We start from the raw sequence: 20,688 nt of genomic DNA, 5'->3' as shown, positions 1-20,688 counted from the left end.
CGAACTCACAGAGATCCGCCTGTCTCTGCCTCCTGAGTGCTGGGATTAAAGGCGTGCGCCACCACCGCCTGGTGGCTTTTTTTTTTTAATAATTAGTTTTGTTTTTGTTTTTGTTTTTTCAAGACAAGGTCTCTGGCTGTTCTGGAACTCACTCTATAGACCAGGCTGGCCTCAAACTCACAGAGATCTGCCTGTCTCTGCCTCCCAAGTACTGAGATTAAAAGTGTGCACCACTACACTTGGCTAGTTTTTTGTTTGTTTGTTTGATTGCTGTTTATGTTTTTTTAAGCCAGGGTCTTATGTACTGTGAGCAAGTTAATTTAGTCGAATCGTCCAAAATAATAGGTTTCATGACCTTTCCACACAGGCATTCTAATCATAGTCACCCCCCAGTTACATGCCTAGCCTCCTGTCCTGGTTTCATCCTGCTGCTGTGGTAAACACAGTGACCGAAAGCAGCTTTGGGGAGGAAAAAGGATTTATTTCCGATTCCGGGTCACATTCCATCACTGAAGGCCAGGGAAGGTACTGGAGCAGAAACCAGGAAGGAACGCAGTTCACTGACTCAGTCTCTGGCTCACCCTCTGCTCATGCTCTGCTAGCTTTCTTACACAGCCCAGGACCACCTGCCTAGGGAATGGAGCTGCCCAGAGTGGACTGGGCCCTCCTGTATCAATGTACACGGTTCCTCACAGATGTGGTCCACAGGCCAGTCTGATGGGGCGGCTCCTCAGGTGACTCTAGTTTGTATCACTGTTGTTGTTAATCTTTTTGAGACAAGGCTATAATACGTAGCCCATGGCCTCAACCTCAAGATCCTCCTGCCTCACCCTCCCAAATGTTGGGATTATAGCTGAAGTGAGTGCCTCCATTCTTGGCCTGGATGTCAATTGCTGTATCTGTATGACTTGGTTCTTGGACCATCCCTGGGCCCCAGCTTCTTCTCCTCTAATTGGTCCATTAGTGATCTGACCCTGTCACAAGGTTCCAGGGCCCTGTAGGTCCCACGAGGTCGAAGCTCTTGTGTATGAGCATGTTACTACAAGGACCGTGCTTCCAGCCATCATGACACCGTAGTTTCTGCCCTGGCTTGGGGCCCCTGCTTTCTGAGAACACCCCTGAAGGAGCCCTCAGGTCACACCTTCCTTGGCTGTGATCTGTCGTTGGCTCCGAGTTGCTTTTGGCTGAGCCTGGCACTTAGTGAGACACAGGTATAACAGGCCTTAATGAGCAGGTCTAGGGGTGGGAGTGTGGTTCAGTGGGTAGAGTGCCTGCCTGGCATTCACGAAGCCCCGGCTTCCATACGCGGCTCTGCAAAACTGGGCATGGTGTTAGAGGCCTGTAATTCAAGCACATAAGAGGTGAAGGCCAAAGGGTCAGGAGTTCAGGGTCCTCCTTGGCTAAATAGGGAGTTTGAGGTCAGCCTGGGCTGCACGAGACCCTGTCTAAAAAAAAAAAAAAAAAACCCAGACAGGTCTTTCATGGCCAAAATGACAGCGGGACCACAGCTTGAGTTGTTCAGGTTCCCACTGTATTCGTTACTTTTTCTTGTTGCTATGACAAAATTTCCAACCAAAGCAGCTTGAGGAAAGGGTTAGTGTGGCTCACAGTTTGAGGGAACACGGTCTGTCATGGTGAGAAGGTTGGCAGCAGGAGCGTGAGGTGGCTGGTCACAGTGCATCCAGCGTCAGGAAGCGAAGAGGTGAATGCCGACCCCCGTCTGCCTGTCTGTCTTCATTTGATTCAATCCAGGACCCCAGCCCACAGGGTGGCACCACCCATATTTGGGGAGGGGGAGCTTTCCTCTTCCATTCACCCAATCTAAAAACTCCCTTGTAGACATGCCCAGAGATTTGTTTCCGTGGTGATTCTGAGTCCCGTCAGGTTGGCGAGATGAACCATCACTCCCCAACTCTTGCCCACGTGTGTGGCCAACCCCGTGCCCTAGTCCGTGGCTCTAAGAACCACACTGGTGGGATCTGTGGCCATCTCTGAAGGGACCAGCCTCTACCATTCTCACGCTCTCTTTCCTCTCTCCCCAGGATGTTTGATGAACGCATTTTCACAGGTAAGTGGGTACCATCGGGTCTATTTTGGAGTTGGTGTCTCCTTGAACTGACCCTGTAATCTTGAACCCCCTTCTGCATCGTGGGCTTTATGTGTGGTCTTTGGGCTCCCATTGGCTGGCAGACTGGAACCCTGTAGAGTTGAGAGTCTCCTTGGAGGAAATAGTAATACCGTTTGCTAAACATATTAGCCAAGTTCCCTTCGGAACTACCTTGATTTTTGTTTTTGTTGGTGTGTGTGTGTGTGTGTGTGCGTGTGTGTGTGTGTGTGTGTGTGTGTGTGTCCATGTGGAGACCACGATCACTCTCTACCTTCGTTTTGGAGACAGCCTGCTCATTGATCACATCATTGCCTCCCTAATCTGGTTTATGGGTATACGGTCCTGCATCTGGCTTTTTCTGTGGGTGCTGGGTCTCCAGATTCAGGTTTTCATGCCTGCGTGGCAAGCCTGTAGATGAGTCTTCCCCACCCCTGAGGTACCTTGTTTTATTCATTTTATCTTCTTTGATTTAATTCCCCCCATTATCAATCTCTTTTTCAGTGTCTCACCATACAGCCCAGCCTGGCCTCAAATTCTGTAGCCCAGGCTAGCCTTAATTCAAGATCTTTCTGCCTCTGTCTCTTGAGTCCTGAGATTGCAGTCATATGCCACCACCCTTACTGTAATTTTCAGCCATTCTGCAGACAAGGGTCTGATCCCACATCCATATATAGATAAAGCATCTAAAACACTAGGGAAGTGAGGCCTTGGCATTTCCCTGTGATGCTGTGGCCCCAAAGCTTCAGCCATCAAGAGCTACACAGATCCTTGCGGGAATTGATGGACCTTAGTCCCATTAACAGCTCTGCTAACCCGGCAGCCTGGAAACATTGGGCTCTGTCTGTGGCCCCGTTTCCCCATCTCTGACACGGAGATGATAAAGGGGAGCTAGCTGACCGGGTGGTGGTAGCGCACACCTTTAATCCTGGCACCCCGAGGCAGAGGCAGGTGGGTCTCTGTGAGTTCGAGGACAACCTGGTCTACACAGAGAGTTCCAGGAAAGTCAGAGCCATACAGAGAAACCCTGTCTCAAAAACCTAAAAAGGAAAGAAAAAGGAAAAGAGGAGCTAGCTGCCTTCTAGTTTCTGGTTTTATTAAAGGAGAAAATGGCCCTGTGGGACAAAGGGTGGGATTGGGGGCTATGACCTTTCTCCTGAGGTTCTTACATTATTACATCCTGGTAGAAGGTTTCTAGAATGAGGGTAGGATGTAGACAGATGAATTCCTGGCTGTTTCAGACACAGCCCCCAGAGAAGCGGTCAGATGCAGACCCCACCCTCCCAGGAGTGCTTCTAGGAATATCCTATAGAAGCCAGTGCCCGGGTGTCTCTGTCCAACAGGAAAGGCCCTATCTTTGGGAGTTCACGAGATGTTAGGGTTGTAGTCCTCCGACCTTGGGCTCCTGAATGTTGGGGGTGGCAGGTCTGCACCACCACATCTGGCTGAAGAGCCGCCATCTTAAGCCCAACTCTTCCCGCAGGGAACAAGTTTACCAAAGACCCCGTGAAGCTGGAGCCAGCCAGCCCACCAGAAGATACTTCCACAGAGGTCTGTAGGGACGCTATGCTGGACCTGGCTGGGACTGCTTGGTAAGAGGTCCCTCCTCTGCTCCGGGTGAGGCCTGTGTCCTGCACGGTCTAGGAAGGGCCTTGCTGGTTCCCTTCAGCCCCACTTGGACACGTGGTTTCCACACAAGCACCCCGACTGTGAGAGACAGGCCAGTGAGAGACAAAGAGGAGCAAGAGAACAAGGACCAGATAGTTCAGGTGTCTGTTATCTCAGAGACCTTCCTTGGTGGCCCACACTGTTTACCTCTGTGCAACTGACATCCTAGTCACTGGCCCTCACCCCAGCCAAACCCAGGCTGTGAACTGAGGGGGACAAGAACTGGCCATTTGGGCTCCAGGTGTGGTTCAGCAGTAGAGCACTACCCAGAATCCCCCAGTGAGGGGATGTAGGCTTGGCTCACTGGTAAAGCACCTACCCAGTGCGCACAAAACCCTGGATTCCATCTCCATGCTTGTTTAAAAATAAAAAAAAAAAAAAAATGAGAGCAGTCATTTATTGTAGCATCCCCGTGGCCCAGGTCTTGCTCACAAAAATCCTACAGACCCAACTCCCCCACCAAACACCATTTGGTTCCTTTGCTGAGCCTGGAGACTCCTAAATTGGCCGGGTCAGGCCGTGAGCTGTGGAACACTTGCTGGCCAGGAAGATGGAAATGAGAGTGAGCATGACCACGGGAACCAGGGCCCTGGGAAGCTGGTACCTGACACTAATGTAGAGTAGTTAGTCCCGTTCTGCGAAAGCATAGGATGCACGGTGGGGTTTTGTTTGCTTGCTTTGTGGTTTTGTTTTGTTTTTGAGACAGGGTCTCACTCTATCTCTCCGGCTATCCTAGAACTCACTGTGTAGACCAGGCTCTGGATCACAGAGATCCGCCTGCCTCTGCCTCCCGAGTGCTGGAATTAATAGCGTGCGCCATCACGCCTGGTTTAAGATTATTTTTATTTCAGGTATATATGTGTGTGTGCCTGAGTGTATCTATATGCACCATGTGTGTACAGATGCCTACGCATGCCAAAAGAGGGCATTGGGTGCACTAGAACTAGAGTTACAGATGGTTGTGAGCCTCCCCCTCCGCCCATGTGGATGTTGGGAACTGCACTTGGTTTCTCTGTAAGAACAGTAAGCACTCTTAATACTGAGCCAGAGCTCCAGCCCCTTAGCGTGGTTTTTTTCTCAGACAGACTTTTACAGAGTCGGGAGCTCCCAGCAATGCTCCTGTGTGTTTCTCTCAAGCACGGAGGTCATAGACGGGCTCTGCCACGCTCAGATTTGGGGGGTGGTTCTGAAGTGTGGGCAGAGTGACTCAGGACAAGGTCAGCACCGGGTCATTTCCCCGTCTTCCTTTCTCAGGTCAGACAAGAGCAGCGTCTCTGAAGACTGTGGGCCAGGTGAGAAGCCGCACAGCTCCCTTGTGTATAATATTCTGGGGCCATAGAACCAGGGGGGTGGTTACCAGTTCCCTGCTGACAGCCAGGAGGAGACCTGCCCAGGCTGTGAATCCTCAGTACTCTGGCTAGTCCTCTTCCCATGGCCATCCTCAAAGCCTCACCCGGCCAGCAGCAGAGCATGCTGGGAACTCTCTGGAGAGGGGCAGAGAGTAGAAACCAAGGCCTGGCATCAGCACTGCCTTCCTTGGTGTCTGTAGACGGGCAAGCCCATCTTTACACCCCGTGGGTCTGTCCGCTCTGTGCCAGGTTTGGCCTGAGTTTGTCCAAGGGCCGTCTGGTCCTTTCTGATCTGGGCAGGAGCCAAGGGTCCAAAATGGCTTTTCCTAGTTGTTCATTGTCAATGCACAGACCTGAGAATGTTCTGGAAAGACTTGCCTTTATATGGGCATGCCTGACAGGATCCGTCTTCTTCTCTTTGCAGGAACCTCAGGAGAGTTAGGAATGTTGAGGCCCATCAAAATTGAGCCAGAGGAGCTGGACATCATTCAGGTTACTGTCCCAGGTAAGAGACGTGTACATCGAAGGTGCTCCTGTTCCTGAACGGACATGTTGACAGAAGCTGGGCTGCTCTGCTGCCCGGGACCTACTCCATCAGGCCATCCTGATGGATGTATCTGGGTTGATTTTTTTTTTTTTTCCCCTAGTGTTTGAAATAGAGCCTGGGGTCTTTCATGTGCTGAGCAAGTGTTCTGCCACTGAGCCACACCCCAGCCCTCACTGGGGGATTCTAGGCAGGTGCTCTACCACTGAGCCACACCCCAGCCCCTCACTGGGGGATTCTAGGCAGGTGCTCTACCACTGAGCCACACCCCAGCCCTCACTGGGGGATTCTAGGCAGGTGCTCTACCACTGAGCCACACCCCAGCCCCTTACTGGGGATTCTAGGCAGGTGCTCTACCACTGAGTCACACCCCCAGCCCCTCACTGGGGGATTCTAGGCAGGTGCTCTACCCCTAAGCCACAGCCCCCTTTTCCCTTTTTATTTTGAGACAAGAGCTCACTGGGTTGACTGGGCCAGCCCTGAACCCACTCAGTAGTCCAGGGAGGCCTTAAGCTCTCAGTCCTGATGTTTCTCACCTTCCCAAGAACTGAGGTCATCATACCACATCATCTGGCTGCATGGATTTCTTTAACATCTCGGTCTGTCGACCCGCTTGGTCCATTGGGACCTCTGAGGGACCACAATGGGCAGGACATGTAAAAGATGCTCTCATCATTTGGAATTTCCTTTTAGACCCTTCACCAACTTCGGAGGAGGAGATGACCGACTCACTTCCTGGGCATCTGCCCTCGGAGGATTCCGGTTATGGGATGGAAATGCCGGCTGGTAAGAGGTGGGCTGGGGCTGGCCATACTGGGGACCTACCACCCTGGGGAGCTACAGGGAGGACCGGTGGGCCGGGAGACCCCTCAGTTTTTCTTGGAGTTGGGTGCCTTAGTTGGAGAAGACTCAGCACACGAGAGGCATGCCGGATGTGGGTGCAACTTGGGATGTGTTTTGGATTTTGAGATATTTGCACTTGATAAGATGCTTTCAGCGATGGGACCTCGGTCTACGTGTCAGTTCCTTCGTTGGGGTTGAAGCCTGCAGCAGATTGCTGGTGTAGCGCATTTGAGGTCCTGGGTTCCGTGCCTCGCCCCTGCAGGGAATGAAAAAAATGGACAAGTAAAAGTAACTCCCCAAGCCAGGGCGGTGGTGGCGCACGCCCTTAATCCCAGCGCTCGGGAGACAGAGCCAGGCGGATCTCTGTGAGTTCTAGGCCAGCCTGGTCTACAGAGTGAGTTCCAAGACAGGCACCAAAACTACACAGAGAAACCCTGTCTCGGGGGAAAAAAAAAAAAAACCCGCCCCCTCCAAAAAAAAAAGAAGAAAAGAAAAGAAGTCCCCAAACAAGCCAGATGTAGTGGGGCATTAATCACAGCACTTGGGGAAATAGCCAGGCGGTGGTGGCGCACGCCTTTAATCCCAGCACTCGGGAGGCAGAGCCAGGCGGATCTCTGTGAGTTCGAGGCCAGCCTGGGCTACCAAGTGAGTTCCAGGACAGGCGCAAAGCTACACAGAGAAACCCTGTCTCGAAAAAACAAAACAAACAAACAAACAAAAAAAAACAAAAGAAATCAGCACTTGGGGAAATAGAGGCAGGAGGATCAGAAGTTCAAGGTCATCCTTGGCTGCAGAGCAAGTTCTAGGCCACCCTAATCTACCTGAGACCAAAAAGAGGGGCTGGAGATGGTTCAGCAGGTAAAAGCACTTCCTATGGAAGCCTGATGACGTGAGTTGGATCCCTGGGACTCACAGGATGTAATGAGAGAATGGATACCTGCAAGTTGTTCTGTGACCTCCATGTGTCTACTGTGGCATGCATATACCTACACACACACACACGCACACACACACACACACACACACACACACACACACACACACACACACAATAACCGGACTGTGGTGGCGCACACCTTTAATCCCAGCGCTAAGGAGACAGAGGCAGATGGATCTCTGTGAGTTTCCATAAAGTGCTTTTCTTTTTCAGAGGTCAGATGAGGGCCTGGGATCCTCTGGAGCTGGAGTTACGGACAGTTGTGAGCCGCCTGACAGGGGTGCTGGGAACTGAGCTCAGGTCGTCTGTAGGAGCAATAATTGCTCTTCACCACTGAGCCATCCATCTCCCCAGCCCCAGGAAAATTCTTTCTGTCTCACTTGTGTCTTGTACAGATAACCTAAAGGTGTGCTCCATATCAAACCCAAGACCGTGCACGTCCCCGGGAAGCACTCTCCAGCTGAGCTCCATCCCCAGCCCTGTGTGTATGTGTATGTATTTGTATTATGGACATTTTGTAAATGTATTTAATGTATTTTTTTGGTGCTGGGAATGTAACCTAGGGCCCAGTGCGTTCCAGGAAAGTGCACTGCTGCTGAGCTGTGTCCGGGCCCTTGGGGTTTTTTGGGGTTTTTTTTTTTTGAGATATAGTCTCGCTGTGTTGCTCAGGCTGGCCTTGAACTCACAGAGTTCTGCCTGCCTCTGCCTCCTGAGTGCTGGGATTAAAGGGATGTGCCCCCACCACCCAGCACTAACATGGTTTCTTATCATCCTTTGTTTTCTCTTAGACAAAGGCCCCAGTGAGGAGCCATGGCCAGAAGAGAGGCCGGCAGAAGGTGAGACCCTGCCATAATTCCCTCTCTATGTCCACTCCACGCCTGTGAGCAATTCCCCTCCACTCCATCATCTCTCCAACACCCTGCATTTGGGCTGGGAGTCCTGTGTGAGCCATACCAAGTGGGAGAAAGTTCTAGACTATGCTAGAACTGGCAGGCGTCTGTCAGAATAAAGGTTAAGCTTCGGTTTACACACAGTTGCTTTCTGTGAAGGATTCTGAAGTGAATTGTGCCCCTCATCTTCCTGAGCTAGATTATATGGCTTGAATATATAAAACTGGCTTTCTGCATAAAAGATGTTAAAAGAGGAAAAACTGGTTTTTCTCTCTCTGCTGAGAACAAGGCAGGGTGAGTGGGGAGGCCAAGGTAAGAGTGTAATCTTATCAACAATGTGTCTGCCCCTAGAGTAAAACAATGTGTCTGCCCCTAGAGTAAAAAAAAGCCTGGCCCACAGTCAGGACAAATCTCTCTCACCTGCCAGTCCCTCACCTGCCAGTCCCACAGACACTCAGACCCGACCAAGTAAACACACAGAGACTTATATTGGTTACAAACTGTATGGCCGTGGCAGGCTTCTTGCTAACTGTTCTTACAGCTTAAATTAATCATTTCCATTAATCTATACCTTGCCACATGGCTCGTGGCTTACCGGCATCTTCACATGCTGTTTCTCATCATGGCGGCTGGCAGTGTCTCTCTCACTCAGCCTTCCACTTCCCAGCTTTATTCTCCTCCTTGTCCCGCCTACACTTCCTGCCTAGCCAATGGCCAATCAGTGTTTTATTTATTGACTAATCAGCAACACATTTGCCATACAGAACATCCCACAGCAAGGATGTTTCTGCATCCAGGAAACTCAGCACACTGCCTTTGTCTCCCAGAAAGCCCTGGTGATGTGATCCGGCCCTTGCGGAAGCAGGTGGAGATGCTGTTCAACACGAAATATGGTGAGTGGGGAAAGGGATGGGCCTTCAGGGCAGAGACAAAGACAGAGCTGGGACTCATCTTCAGGATGGGAACACTCGAGGGATTGGTCCATATCGCTCACGCATGGCAGAGTCCCACCCTGCTGGCCTGTTGGTCCACATACTCTTCCTCCATATCATTCCCTGGTTCACATGCTTTCAGTCAGCCTCAGCCATGGGCCTTATTGACAGCTACAGGCCTCCCTGGGAACTCAGAACAAGAACTGGCTTTCTCTGGAATCCAGAAAAGTGGGGGGTATGACTCAATGCTACAGGATTTTCTTAGAATCTACCAATGAGGGGCCAGGGGTGTGGCTCAGTGGTAGAGCCCCTGCCTAGAATCCCCCAGTGAGGGGCTGGGGTGTGACTCAGTGGTAGAGCCCCTGCCTAGAATCCCCCAGTGAGGGGCTGGGGTGTGGCTCAGTGGTAGAGCCCCTGCCTAGAATCCCCCAGTGAGGGGCTGGGGTGTGACTCAATGGTAGAGCACCTGCCTAGAATCCCCCAGTGAGGGGCTGGGGTGTGGCTCAGTAGTAGAGCACCTGCCTAGAGTCCCCCAGTGAGGGGCTGAGTAGTAGAGCACCTGCCTAGAGTCCCCCAATGAGGGGGTAGGTGTGTGGCTTAGCTTGTTTAGCATGTATAATGCCCTGGGTTCCATCCACAGCCCTACAATAAAATAACAGAGTCCAGAAAAGAGGAAGCGATTCGCGAACCCTGATCTCTCCCTAGCTCCTGGAGTTTGCCACGTGCTGGCTCCTCACACACTCTCTCATCCCTGCCTCACAATCCTTGTTATATCCTAAGACCCGTTTTACAAATGGGATAATAGGAAGCCTGCTGTGGTGATGAGGCTAGCTCAGGGCACCAGTCTACTCAGGGGCAGAGAGCCTCGGATCAGGCTAACCCTAAATGTGGCATGCCCATTGGCTGTGTGAAGGTTTGGGGTTTTTTGATGGTAGCGGGGTTGGGTGGGGATGAGGGACCCATGGTCGTATCCCAGCAACACTCTGTGGTTCCTCTGCTACATGAGTGAAGAGTGGCCTCTGGGGGTCACATTCCCAGGCTGTATGCCTTCCGCCAAGCTACATCCTCTGAGGACTCTATCCTACCTACAGGCTAGGGTGCTTTTCTCTCATCTTGCAAGTTCATGGGGTTCAACTGAGTGCCACCTCCAAAGCCCTGACATCCCTGCAGCTCCCGCGGAGAGGTGGGGACGGTTTGGGGCTCCCGGTGGCCTTACAGCAGCCATGTCTTCGCAGCCAAAGCCATTGGTACCTCGGAACCAGTCAAGGTGCCCTACTCCAAGTTCCTGATGCACCCTGAGGAGCTGTTCGTCCTGGGACTGCCCGAAGGCATCTCTCTTCGCAGACCCAACTGCTTTGGGATCGCCAAGCTTCGGAAGATTCTGGAAGCTAGCAACAACATCCAGTTTGTCATCAAGAGGTAAGGTCTGAGCCGGGTGTGGCGGCAGGTTTCCAGGCTGACCAAGGCTACTTAGTGAGTTTCTGTCTCAAGAAAGAAAAGAGGGTAGGCTTGAGGGTGGGAGCAGAGAGATGAAATTAAGTTGAAAATATATATATAGAGAGAAGTAAGGACTGGCTAGACGCATGAAGGACACCATCAGACTGGCCCAGTGCCAGACAACTGGCACCTTCCCGTCGTTCAGATTGCAAAATCTTTTTTTGTTTTGTTTTTTTTGTTTTTGTTGTTTTTGTTTTTGGACAGCCCTGACTCTCCTGGAACTCTCTTTGTAGACCAGGCTGGCCTCAAACTCAGAAATCCACCTGCCTCTACCTCCAGAGCTCTGGGATTAAAGGCATGCGCCATCACTGCCCAGCTGTCCTGTACTTTTTTTATTTACTTTGTTTTTTTTTTTTTTATTTTAGTGTATTTGGGTTTTGATTTTGTTGTTGTTGCTGTTTGTGGAGTTTCTTTGGTTTCGTTTTTAAGACGGGATCTTACTTTCTAGCTCAGGCTACTATAGAACTTACTGCATAGCCCAGGCTGACCCAAGTGATCTTCCTGCCTCAGCCTCCCAAGTGCTCTGGGGTTACAGATGCAAGCCTCCATGCCCTGCTGATTCTAAACTAAATTAGAACTGGGTGTGATGGTTCATAACTATATAGCAGCACGTGGGAGGCCGAGGCAAGAAGATGTAGCTCAGCGGTTCTCACCCTCCCTAACACTGCGACCCTGTAGTACAGTTCCTCACGGTGTGCTGATCCCCAAGCATAACATTATGTTCATGACTCCCTCACAACTCTAATGTTGCTACTGTTAGGAACTGTAATGTAAATACCTGTGTTTTCCAATGGTTTTGGGTGACCCTTGTGAAAGGGTCGTTCTACACACACCCACACACCCATGCACCCTCCCTCAAGGAGTCTCGACCCACAGGTTGAGAACCACGGATGTAGAGTTTAGACTATACCACAGTATTTCATCTCAACAAAAAAACAAAACAAGAGAGACGCTTTAGAGGTGGCTCAGTAGAGTGCTTACTATGCAAGCTTGAGGACCTGACCTGAGTTTGATTCCCCAGGACCCAAATATTATCAAAAAAAAAAAAAAAAAAAGACATGATGTTGCAAACCTGTAACCCCAGTGCTGAGTGTGCAGAGATAGGAGGATCCTGGGTGTGGGCTACAGGTTCAGGGAGAGACCCTGTCTGGAAACAGGTGAGAATGCTTGCTGGTTTTGTTTTTTTGTTTTTGTTTTTTTGTTTTGTTTTGTTTTTCGAGACAGGGTTTCTCTGTGTAGTTTTGGTGCCTGTCCTGGATCTCACTCTATAGACCAGGCTGGCCTCGAACTCAGAGAGATCCGCCTGCCTCTGCCTCCCGAGGGCTGGGATTAAAGGTGTGCGACCACTGCCCGGCATGCTTGCTGTTCTTGCAAGGACCAGAGTTTGGTTCCTAGTATCCTGGTTGGGCAGCTCACAGCCATCTGTTAACTCCATCCTCAGTGGTGTTATACACACACAGTCACACCATCACACATGTACACATAATTACAAAATAAAGCCTTACCAAAAAAAAAAAAAAAAAGAAAGAAAGAAAAGGAAAAGGAGAGCAGTTAAGGAAGGTACCAGTTGTTGGCCGCTGGCCTCGACATTGCACCTGTACACATGTGCGTATACAAACACGCACATCATTTCCCCAGCTGTGCGTTTCAATGCTAGGCAGTACGGATTGGATGATGTTCAGAGCAGAGCGCATCAGCCAGCCCAGGACTTGGGAGGAACCTCAGAGCTCAGAGCTGTTGACAGCTCCCATCAACCAACCAGGATGGCTGCCCCAGTGTGGCAAGGACCTTAATTCTGTGTTGGCCAAGACGTCTAGGCAAGCCCATTGCACAGATCTGTAGACTGAAGCTCAGAGGCTGAACAGCCCTAGGACGCTTGGGCAAACCTCACTGATGGCACTGGTTGTGTTTTCTAGACCCGAACTGCTCACCGATGGTGTCAAAGAGCCTGTTATGGATACTCAAGGTACCTGGGCGTGGGCGAGACCCAGGTGGGTGTTGGGGGAGGGGGGCACCAACTCTCTGCCATGCCCCGTCCTGATGCCCCTGTCCTATCCCCTACCCTAGGCATTTCCCCACTGCCCCTGTTGGGTTTGCCCCCTCGATGCCACCTGAGACCCCAGGTGCTCCCTCCTCACCTGCCTTCTCTCCCCACCCCACCCCCAGAGAGGGACTCCTGGGACCGTCTTGTGGACGAGACCCCGAAGAGGCAGGGCCTTCAAGGTAAGTTTAGACCCATATAAATTTAGGCATTCTGGGGTCGTGACCTTGAGTGGCTTTAGACCAGGGGTGGCAGTGGGAGTCGGGGAGAGTCTGGACCCCACCCATGGGCGCTAGGGTGCCCAACTAGCCTGGTATGTCTGAGTTAGAGTCTGGCTGTCAGGAGGGGGACACCCAGGTACAGGACTTCAGAGCTGGCAGAATTCTCTATCTAGGCGGTCGCCATCTACCTTTCTGTAGTCATTCATCAATTCAGCTCTTAGTACTTTGAAATTGAAGGACTGGACGGTGGCCATGGAGAGCCAGAAAAGCAGGCAGGAAGGCAAGCAGTGGGATACAGGAAAATGTTAAAGGATGGCTTGCAGCTGGACAAGGGGAGACTTCTGGCACCCTTTCATGTGAGGCCAGCCAACATCCCTGCTATCGATAGGGATGCATCTGAAAACCTACCACATCCGATGTGTGCGCGGCTTAGAAAACGAATGGGCGTGGCTGGCGTGAGTCCCAGGGTGGCTGTCACCAGGGGCCTCTTCATGGTCACCCTACTACTGAGGAGTTCAGAAAGGCAGCAGCGGCCAACGCTGGAGTTAGGAGACCTTACAGAGGACCGGCTGCTGGTCACCTCAGCGCCTCACTGGAACAGTGAGGGGAGTTTGTGTATCTTACCTCACCCTATGTGCATCCCTATATCTAAGCCCTTAGTGGGCTGAGAATGTCACCAGGAGTACATATAAAGCACCAGAGGTCATTTCCTCCTTCCCCTGCCGTCCATACCCTTTCTCTCCTAAGGCCAGGCCAGGATGTAACCTCCCTGAGGTCAAAAGTACAGTCCTGCTATGCTAGTACATGAGGTTCCTTAGTCAACACTATTTCAGAATGGTAGCCCTTACCTAGAGTACTCCCAACCCTGTGAAGAGCTGGCAGCATGGCTCAGTAGTAGAGCACCTGCCTAGAATCCCCCAGTGAGGGGCTGGGGTGGGCTCAGTGGTAGAGTATTTCTGTACCATCTGTAAGACTCTAGGCTCCATCCCCTGTGCTACCACATAATAAAGAGCCCCAGGTGGACACTCCCATTCTCGTCCCCTGTTTCCCTATGAGCTCTCTGAAGCCTTTGCTCCAACTCCCACCCAGCTGAGGACACAGAAACCCCCTCTCCCTGGTGCCTCACTTCCAGGCTTATTTATTAGTGTGTTGGTTTTCAAATGTCAACAATTATTAACTTAATTTCATCTCATGGCTGTTGTCTCAACAGTGTGAGTCCTTCCAGGAAACACACACACACACACACACACACACACACACACACACACACACACACGTCTCATGAAGACTGGTTTTGAAGGACTCTGAGGGGCCCACTCCAAAAATCTGCTAATTGCCAGAGAAGGAGTTCACTGTAATTAGGAAATCATTTTTCCTGTAAAAGTCACCGAGTGCCTTTTAATGTAACCACCTCTGTCCGTAATTGTACTCACTCTGCAGAAAATTACGACACCAGGCTCTCGCGGATCGACATCGCTAACACGCTTAGGGAACAAGTCCAAGATCTGTTTAACAAGAAATACGGTGAGTTACAGGCAGGGGTCAGGTGGAGGGAGAACCGGGCAGCTCCCTGCCTGTTTGGCAGAGAGGTTGATCTATATTTTAGGTATTTCTTTTCTCTACTTTTTTTTCCTTTTAATTATTTATTTACTGTGTATATGGGTATGTGTGTGGGTGCGCATATACCCCAGCACGAACGTGGTAATCAGACTTGCAGGAATCGGTTGTTTTATTCGACTGTGTGGGTCCTGGGAATCAAACTCAGTCTGCCAGGTTTGGTGGCAACCACCTGTGCGTGCTGAGTCCTCTTACCAGCTCTCATCTATTTCCTTGAGCATCTGCTATATGCCAAACACTGGGGACACGGTGTCACAGAAAACAGACACGGGGTAGGATGGCACACCTGTCATCTCATCCCTTGGGAAGCTGAAGCAGGAGGATTGCTACGAGTTTCATGGCAGCAGGAACTGCAGACTATGGATTTGGTTGAGAGACAGAGAAGGTGTGTGAGCGCTCGCCGGTGAGCTGGCTTACGGGGTAAAAGTGTTGGCTGCCGCCGGGCGGTAGTGGCGCACACCTTTAATCCCAGCACTCAGGAGGCAGAGGCAGGCGGATCTCTGTGAGTTCGAGGCCAGGCTGGGCTACAGAGTGAGATCCAGGACAGGCGCAAAGCTACACAGAGAAACCCTGTCTCGAAAAACAAAAAGTGTTGGTGGCCAATGAGGTGTTTAATTATGAACGATGATTAATGATGACCAGAGTTTGATTCCTGGCACCCGCATAGTGAAAGAAGAGACCCAACCACTGCAAGTGACCCTCTTCCCCTCCACCATGGGATGTGCACACAGGTGCTCACACACACACACACACACACACACATAAATGTAATAGAGACTGGGTGTGGCTCAATGGGCAGACTCATTGCTGAGCGTGTGTGAAGAAGCCCTGGGTTCAGTCCATGGCACTGCATAAACTGGGTATGGTAGCAGACGCTCCTATCATCCCAGCATTTAGGAGGTAGAGGCAGGAGGGTCAGAAGTTCCCAAGTCATCCTCAGTTACATAGAATGTTCCCTGAGTTTACATGAGACCCTAGTTCCAAAAACAAAAAAACCAAACCAACTTTAAAAAGAGATGGTAGGTATGGAGAGATGGCTTTTTTTTTTTTTTTTTTTTTTTAAATGTTTTTGAGACAGGGTTTCTCTGTGTAGCTTTGCGCCTTTCCCGGAACTCACTCTGTAGCCCAGGCTGGCCTCGAACTCACAGAGATCCGCCTGCCTCGGCCTCCCAAGTGCTGGGATTAAAGGCGTGCGCCACCAGCGCCCAGCCTTTTTTTTTTTTTTTTTAAGACAGGGTTTCTCTGTGTAACAGCTTTGGCTGCCCTGGAACTGGATCAATAGATCAATAGATCAGGCACTCAGGAAGCAGGGGCAGGTGGATCTCTGTAAATTTGAGGCTAGCCTGATCTACTGAGTGAGTTTAAGGACAGGCAAGGCTACACAGAGAAACCTTGTCTTGAAAAACTAAAAAGAAAGAAACAGACTTATAACAAGAAAGAGCCCAGAGGTGGTGGCGTATACCTTTAATCCCAGCACTTGGGAGACAGAGGCTGGTGGATCTCTGTTTGAGGCTAGCCTGGTCTACATAGGGAGTCCCAGGGCAGCCAAGGCTACATAATAAGACTCTGTCTAGAAGAAATTGAGAGAAAGAAAGAAGGGAAGGGGCCTGAGAGCGGGTAGACAGTGGTCTCTCATGTCAGGAAAGCATCCTGTCTGGCTTTGTCTACCTTCCTTACTGCTGAGTGGAACATACCCATTCATCCCATGTGGGTCCTGACTGTGACCACCACAGGCTGGGGAAAAGCAGATGTTTCAGAGTTCCCATCCTGGAGGCAGCCAGAGGATGTCTTAGGGTTTTTATAAGAGACACCAGGCTGGAGAGATGGCTCAGTGGTTAAGAGCCCTGGCTGTGCCGGGCGGTGGTGGTGCACACCTTTAATCCCTGTACTCGGGAGGTAGAGGCAGGTGGATCTCTGTGAGTTCGAGGCCAGCCTGGGCTACAGAGAGAGATCCAGGAAAGGTGCAAAGCTACACAGAGAGAAACCCTGTCTCGAAAAGCCAAAAAAAAAAAAAAAAAAAAAAAAAAAAGCATTGGCGCTCTTCCAAAGGTCCTGAGTTCAATGTTCAATTCCCAGCAACCACGTGGTGGCTCACAACCATCTGTAATGAGATCTGAGATCTGGTGTCCCCTTCTGGCCGGCAGGCATACATGCAGGCAGCACTGCCTAGAGTCTGAGAAGTATTAGTGCCGCCAGAGCCAGCACCTGGGACCACACGTTCCTACTCTGCACTCCACCCAGCATGGATTCACACCAGAAACTCCGCGCACAGCACACATGCTAGTCTCCACAGCTTCTCCAGAAGTGGTTCTCAACCTGCGGGTGACAACCCTGTCAGAGGTCCCATCTCAGATACCCTGCATGTCAGATATTTACATTACAGTTCATAACAGTAGCAAGATTACAATTCTGAAGTAGTGTTTTAGTTGGAGTGTACTATTGCTATGAAGAGACACCATGACCACAGCCACTCTTAGAAGGAAAACGTTTCTTGAGGGTGGCTTACAGTTTCAGAGGTTCAGTCCATTATGATCATGGAGCATGGCGGCGTGCAGGCAGATGTGGTGCTGGAGCTGAGAGTCCTACATCTTGACTCAGAGGCAAGAGGAAGTCAACTGATTGTTACACTGAGTGAAGCTTGAGATAAAGACCTCAAAGCCCGTCCCCACAGTAACACACTTCCTCCAAGAAGGCCACACCTAATAGTGACGCTCCCTGTGGGCGTCGTTTTCTTTCAAACCACCACACAGTAGCAATGAAATAATTTTATGGTAGGGGGTTCACTACAACATGAGGAACTGTATTAAAGGGTCGCAACATTAGGAAGGTTGAGAATCACTGGTCTCTACAGTCTTCCACAAAAGGGCCCTGTGCCCACTGGGAGAGACGCTCCCATATTGCACCACACACCCTGTTCCACTGCTTCCTCTTAACTGACACAACTGTCCTTCTCTATCCAGGTGAAGCCTTGGGCATCAAATACCCAGTGCAGGTACCCTACAAACGAATCAAAAGCAATCCGGGCTCAGTCATCATCGAGGGCCTGCCTCCCGGGATCCCATTCCGCAAACCCTGCACCTTTGGCTCCCAGAACCTGGAAAGGATCCTCTCTGTGGCTGACAAGATCAAATTCACAGTCACCAGGTACTTGATGAGGAAGGAGAGGGTTTGAGGCTGGACTGGCTGGGATCGGGAGCCGGCTCCAGAAATTCCTGCAATAGGGGTGTGTCTTAGGGTCCCCCCACCCCACCCCGGAGCTGAGGACCAAACCCAGGGCCTTGTGCTTGCTAGGCAAGCGCTCTACCGCTGAGCTAAATCCCCAACCCCAGGGTTTTTATAAGAGACACCAGGCTGGAGAGGTGGCTCAGTGGTTAAGAGCACTGGCTGCTCTTCCAAAGGTCCTGAGTTCAGTTCCCAGCAACCACATGGTGGCTCAAAACCATCTATAATGAGGGCACCTCTTCTGGCCTGCAGGCATACATGCAGGCAGAACACTGTATACATAATAAATAAGTAAATCTAAAAAAAAAAAAAAAAAAAAGACACCGTGACCACGGCAACTCTTACAAAGAAATACTTTTTTTTAAAGATTTTATTTTTTTATTATGTATACAGCATATATGACAGCAGGCCAGAAGAGGGCACCAGATCTCATTACAGATGGTCATGAGCCACCATGTGGTTGCTGGGAATTGAACTCAGGACCTCTGGAAGAGCAGTCAGTGCTCTTAACCGCTGAGCCATCTCTCCAGCCCATACAAAGAAATATTTAATGGTGGTGGGGACTCATAGTTTCAGAGGTTCAGTCCATGATCATCATGGTGGTGTGCGTAGACAGATGTGGTACTGGAGAGGTACCTGAGAGTCCTACATCTTGCAGGCAACAGGAAGTCAACTGAGACATTGAACAAAGTTTAAGCAAAAGACCTCAAAGCCCACCCCCACAGCGATATACTTCCTCCAACAAGGCCACACCTCCTAATAGTGCCACTCCCTTTGGGGGCCATTTTCTTTCAAACCACCACAGGGTGTTACAGAGGAACTGCAGACCTGACGGGGTTCAGGAGTTTCCACACAGTGGCTGGCCACCCTTCTAACTGTATGCCCTGCAACAGCCCCTTAGGCATACCCAGCCCCCTGAGAAAACACAAATTCTGTGTACACACATGGCCTGGGCATCTTGTTGCAATGTGGATTCTGGGGCTTGGGAGCTGGTGTGGTGGGGAAGTGTTTCCTGAGCAAGCCTGAGGACCTGAGTCTGGACCCTCAGCATCCGTATAAAAATGTGGGCATGCTCCCATGTACCTGTAACCGCAGCACTGGCGTATTAGGAAAAGAGATGAGAAGATTCCAGGGGCTTGCTTGTCTAGCTAGGTGGGAAACCTTTCCTTAAATTAAAAAAAAGAAAAGAAAAGAAAAAAGATACAGAGCCAGGGTGGTGGTGGCGCACGCCTTTAATCCCAGCACTCGGGAGGCACAGCCAGGAGGATCTCTGTGAGTCTGAGGCCAGCCTGGGCTACCAAGTGAGTTCCAGGAAAGGCGCAAAGCTACACAGAGAAACCCTGTCTCGAAAAACCAGAAAAAAAAAAAAACGAAAGAAAGAAAAGAAAAGAAAGAAAGAAAGAAAAAAGATACAGAATGACTGAGGAAGATACTTGAAGTCACCCTCTGGCATGCATGCAAAGGTACCCACCACGCCCACCTCACATACACGAATGGTACAGATCCCAAAACATGCTTCTCATCCCAGCATTCGGGAAGTGGAGCCAAGAGGGCTATGAGTTAAAGTTAGCCCAGGTTATATGAGACCCTTTCTCAAAAAAAGACAGGAAGGAAAGAAAAGAGCAAGGGAGTGGGGCTTGGTTGGTTTCAGGTGTATACAGCGTGCAAGAAGCCCTGACCTCAGCCCCAGCACCACATAAATCAGGCTGAGCGGTGCACCGCTGTAATCTCCGCACTCAGGAGGTAGAGACAGGAGGATCAGAAGTTCCGGGTCCTCCTTGGCTACAACATAGAGAGTTCAAGACTAGCCTGGGATACAAGAGATCCTCTCTGAAAGAATCAAACATTAATATGTGAAATGGGCCCTAGGCATTTGTTACCAATTCCTCGGCAAGCTTGTGTCGTCGTGTATCTGGTGATAGTCTTATCCCCAGTGCCTTTTCCCTGAAACTCCACTTCTGTTTCCCCTGCAGGCCGTTCCAAGGACTCATCCCAAAGCCTGGTAAGTGGTATTCTGTGTGTTTGGGAGGCACTCGGTCCTTGCGCAGTTCTGGGAGCTCAAAGCCAAGTCCATCATGGGCACCACTGCCTGGCTCAGGAGTGGGACCTGGCTCAGGGGGTGTAACTCAGTGGTAGAGCACCTGTCTAGAATCCCCCAGTGAGGGGCTGGGGTGTGGCTCAGTGGTAGAGCCCCTGCCTAGAATCCCCCAGTGAGGGGCTGGGGTGTGGCTCAGTGGTAGAGCCCCTGCCTAGAATCCCCCAGTGAGGGGGTGGGGGTGTGGCTCAGTGGTAGAGCCCCTGCCTAGAATCCCCCAGTGAGGGGCTGGGGTGTGGCTCAGTGGTAGAGCCCCTGCCTAGAATCCCCCAGTGAGGGACTGGGGTGTGGCTCAGTGGTAGAGCCCCTGCCTAGAATCCCCCAGTGAAGGGCTGGGGGTGTGGCTCAGTCAAGTTTGCTAAGATTACACATAATTCACCATGCCTGGTTTACGTGGTGCTGGGGCTGGACCCAGAGCCTTGTGCATGTTAGGCAGGAACCTATGCTATATCCCTACCCCCAAGACCCTATCTTAAAAAGAATTTTAAAACAAAGAAAAACGCCTCTGGCTCTGTTGTCCCCTCTACAGCAGCCCACTGGGAGGACTCTAGGATCCTGTGGGAACCTATGAACACAGAGGGTTGCCTTCCCACCAGTGAGAGGTCCAGAAAGTCCCTTCCTTGGAGCCGACCCTGGCCCAGCCCCATTCTGCTGCGTCCCATAGCAGGCTCCTACCCCACCCCACCCCCCACCTTTGATTCCTGAGTTCATTTGTGAATGCAGGTCTC

At 50.9% G+C, this 20,688-nt stretch overlaps 1 protein-coding gene across 18 annotated transcripts in view; it reads left to right on the top strand.

Annotated features, from left to right (window-relative positions):
• The window catches only part of Gtf2ird1 (GTF2I repeat domain containing 1), a 97,413-nt gene that overhangs the window by 59,460 nt on the left and 17,265 nt on the right, over nucleotides 1–20,688 (top strand). For 8 of the 18 annotated variants that reach the window (XM_052753930.1, XM_052753933.1, XM_052753927.1 and 5 more), the window contains 14 exons: nucleotides 2,043–2,068; nucleotides 3,588–3,696; nucleotides 5,027–5,064; nucleotides 5,546–5,626; nucleotides 6,359–6,451; nucleotides 7,841–7,936; nucleotides 8,234–8,281; nucleotides 9,163–9,228; nucleotides 10,503–10,686; nucleotides 12,681–12,730; nucleotides 12,832–12,987; nucleotides 14,467–14,550; nucleotides 17,604–17,787; nucleotides 19,839–19,867. In XM_052753930.1, the coding sequence (XP_052609890.1) occupies nucleotides 2,043–2,068; nucleotides 3,588–3,696; nucleotides 5,027–5,064; nucleotides 5,546–5,626; nucleotides 6,359–6,451; nucleotides 7,841–7,936; nucleotides 8,234–8,281; nucleotides 9,163–9,228; nucleotides 10,503–10,686; nucleotides 12,681–12,730; nucleotides 12,832–12,987; nucleotides 14,467–14,550; nucleotides 17,604–17,787; nucleotides 19,839–19,867 (1,244 nt within the window). The remainder of the gene's footprint in view (nucleotides 1–2,042; nucleotides 2,069–3,587; nucleotides 3,697–5,026; nucleotides 5,065–5,545; nucleotides 5,627–6,358; nucleotides 6,452–7,840; nucleotides 7,937–8,233; nucleotides 8,282–9,162; nucleotides 9,229–10,502; nucleotides 10,687–12,680; nucleotides 12,731–12,831; nucleotides 12,988–14,466; nucleotides 14,551–17,603; nucleotides 17,788–19,838; nucleotides 19,868–20,688) is intronic. The other 10 variants (XM_052753937.1, XM_052753936.1, XM_052753934.1 and 7 more) reach the window with 6 other exon arrangements.

This window comes from Peromyscus californicus, unplaced genomic scaffold (genome assembly GCF_007827085.1).
Source record: "Peromyscus californicus insignis strain IS unplaced genomic scaffold, ASM782708v3 Scaffold_2__1_contigs__length_46816999, whole genome shotgun sequence".
Classification (NCBI taxonomy): domain Eukaryota; kingdom Metazoa; phylum Chordata; class Mammalia; order Rodentia; family Cricetidae; genus Peromyscus; species Peromyscus californicus.
This window is presented reverse-complemented; position numbering and strand designations above follow the sequence as displayed.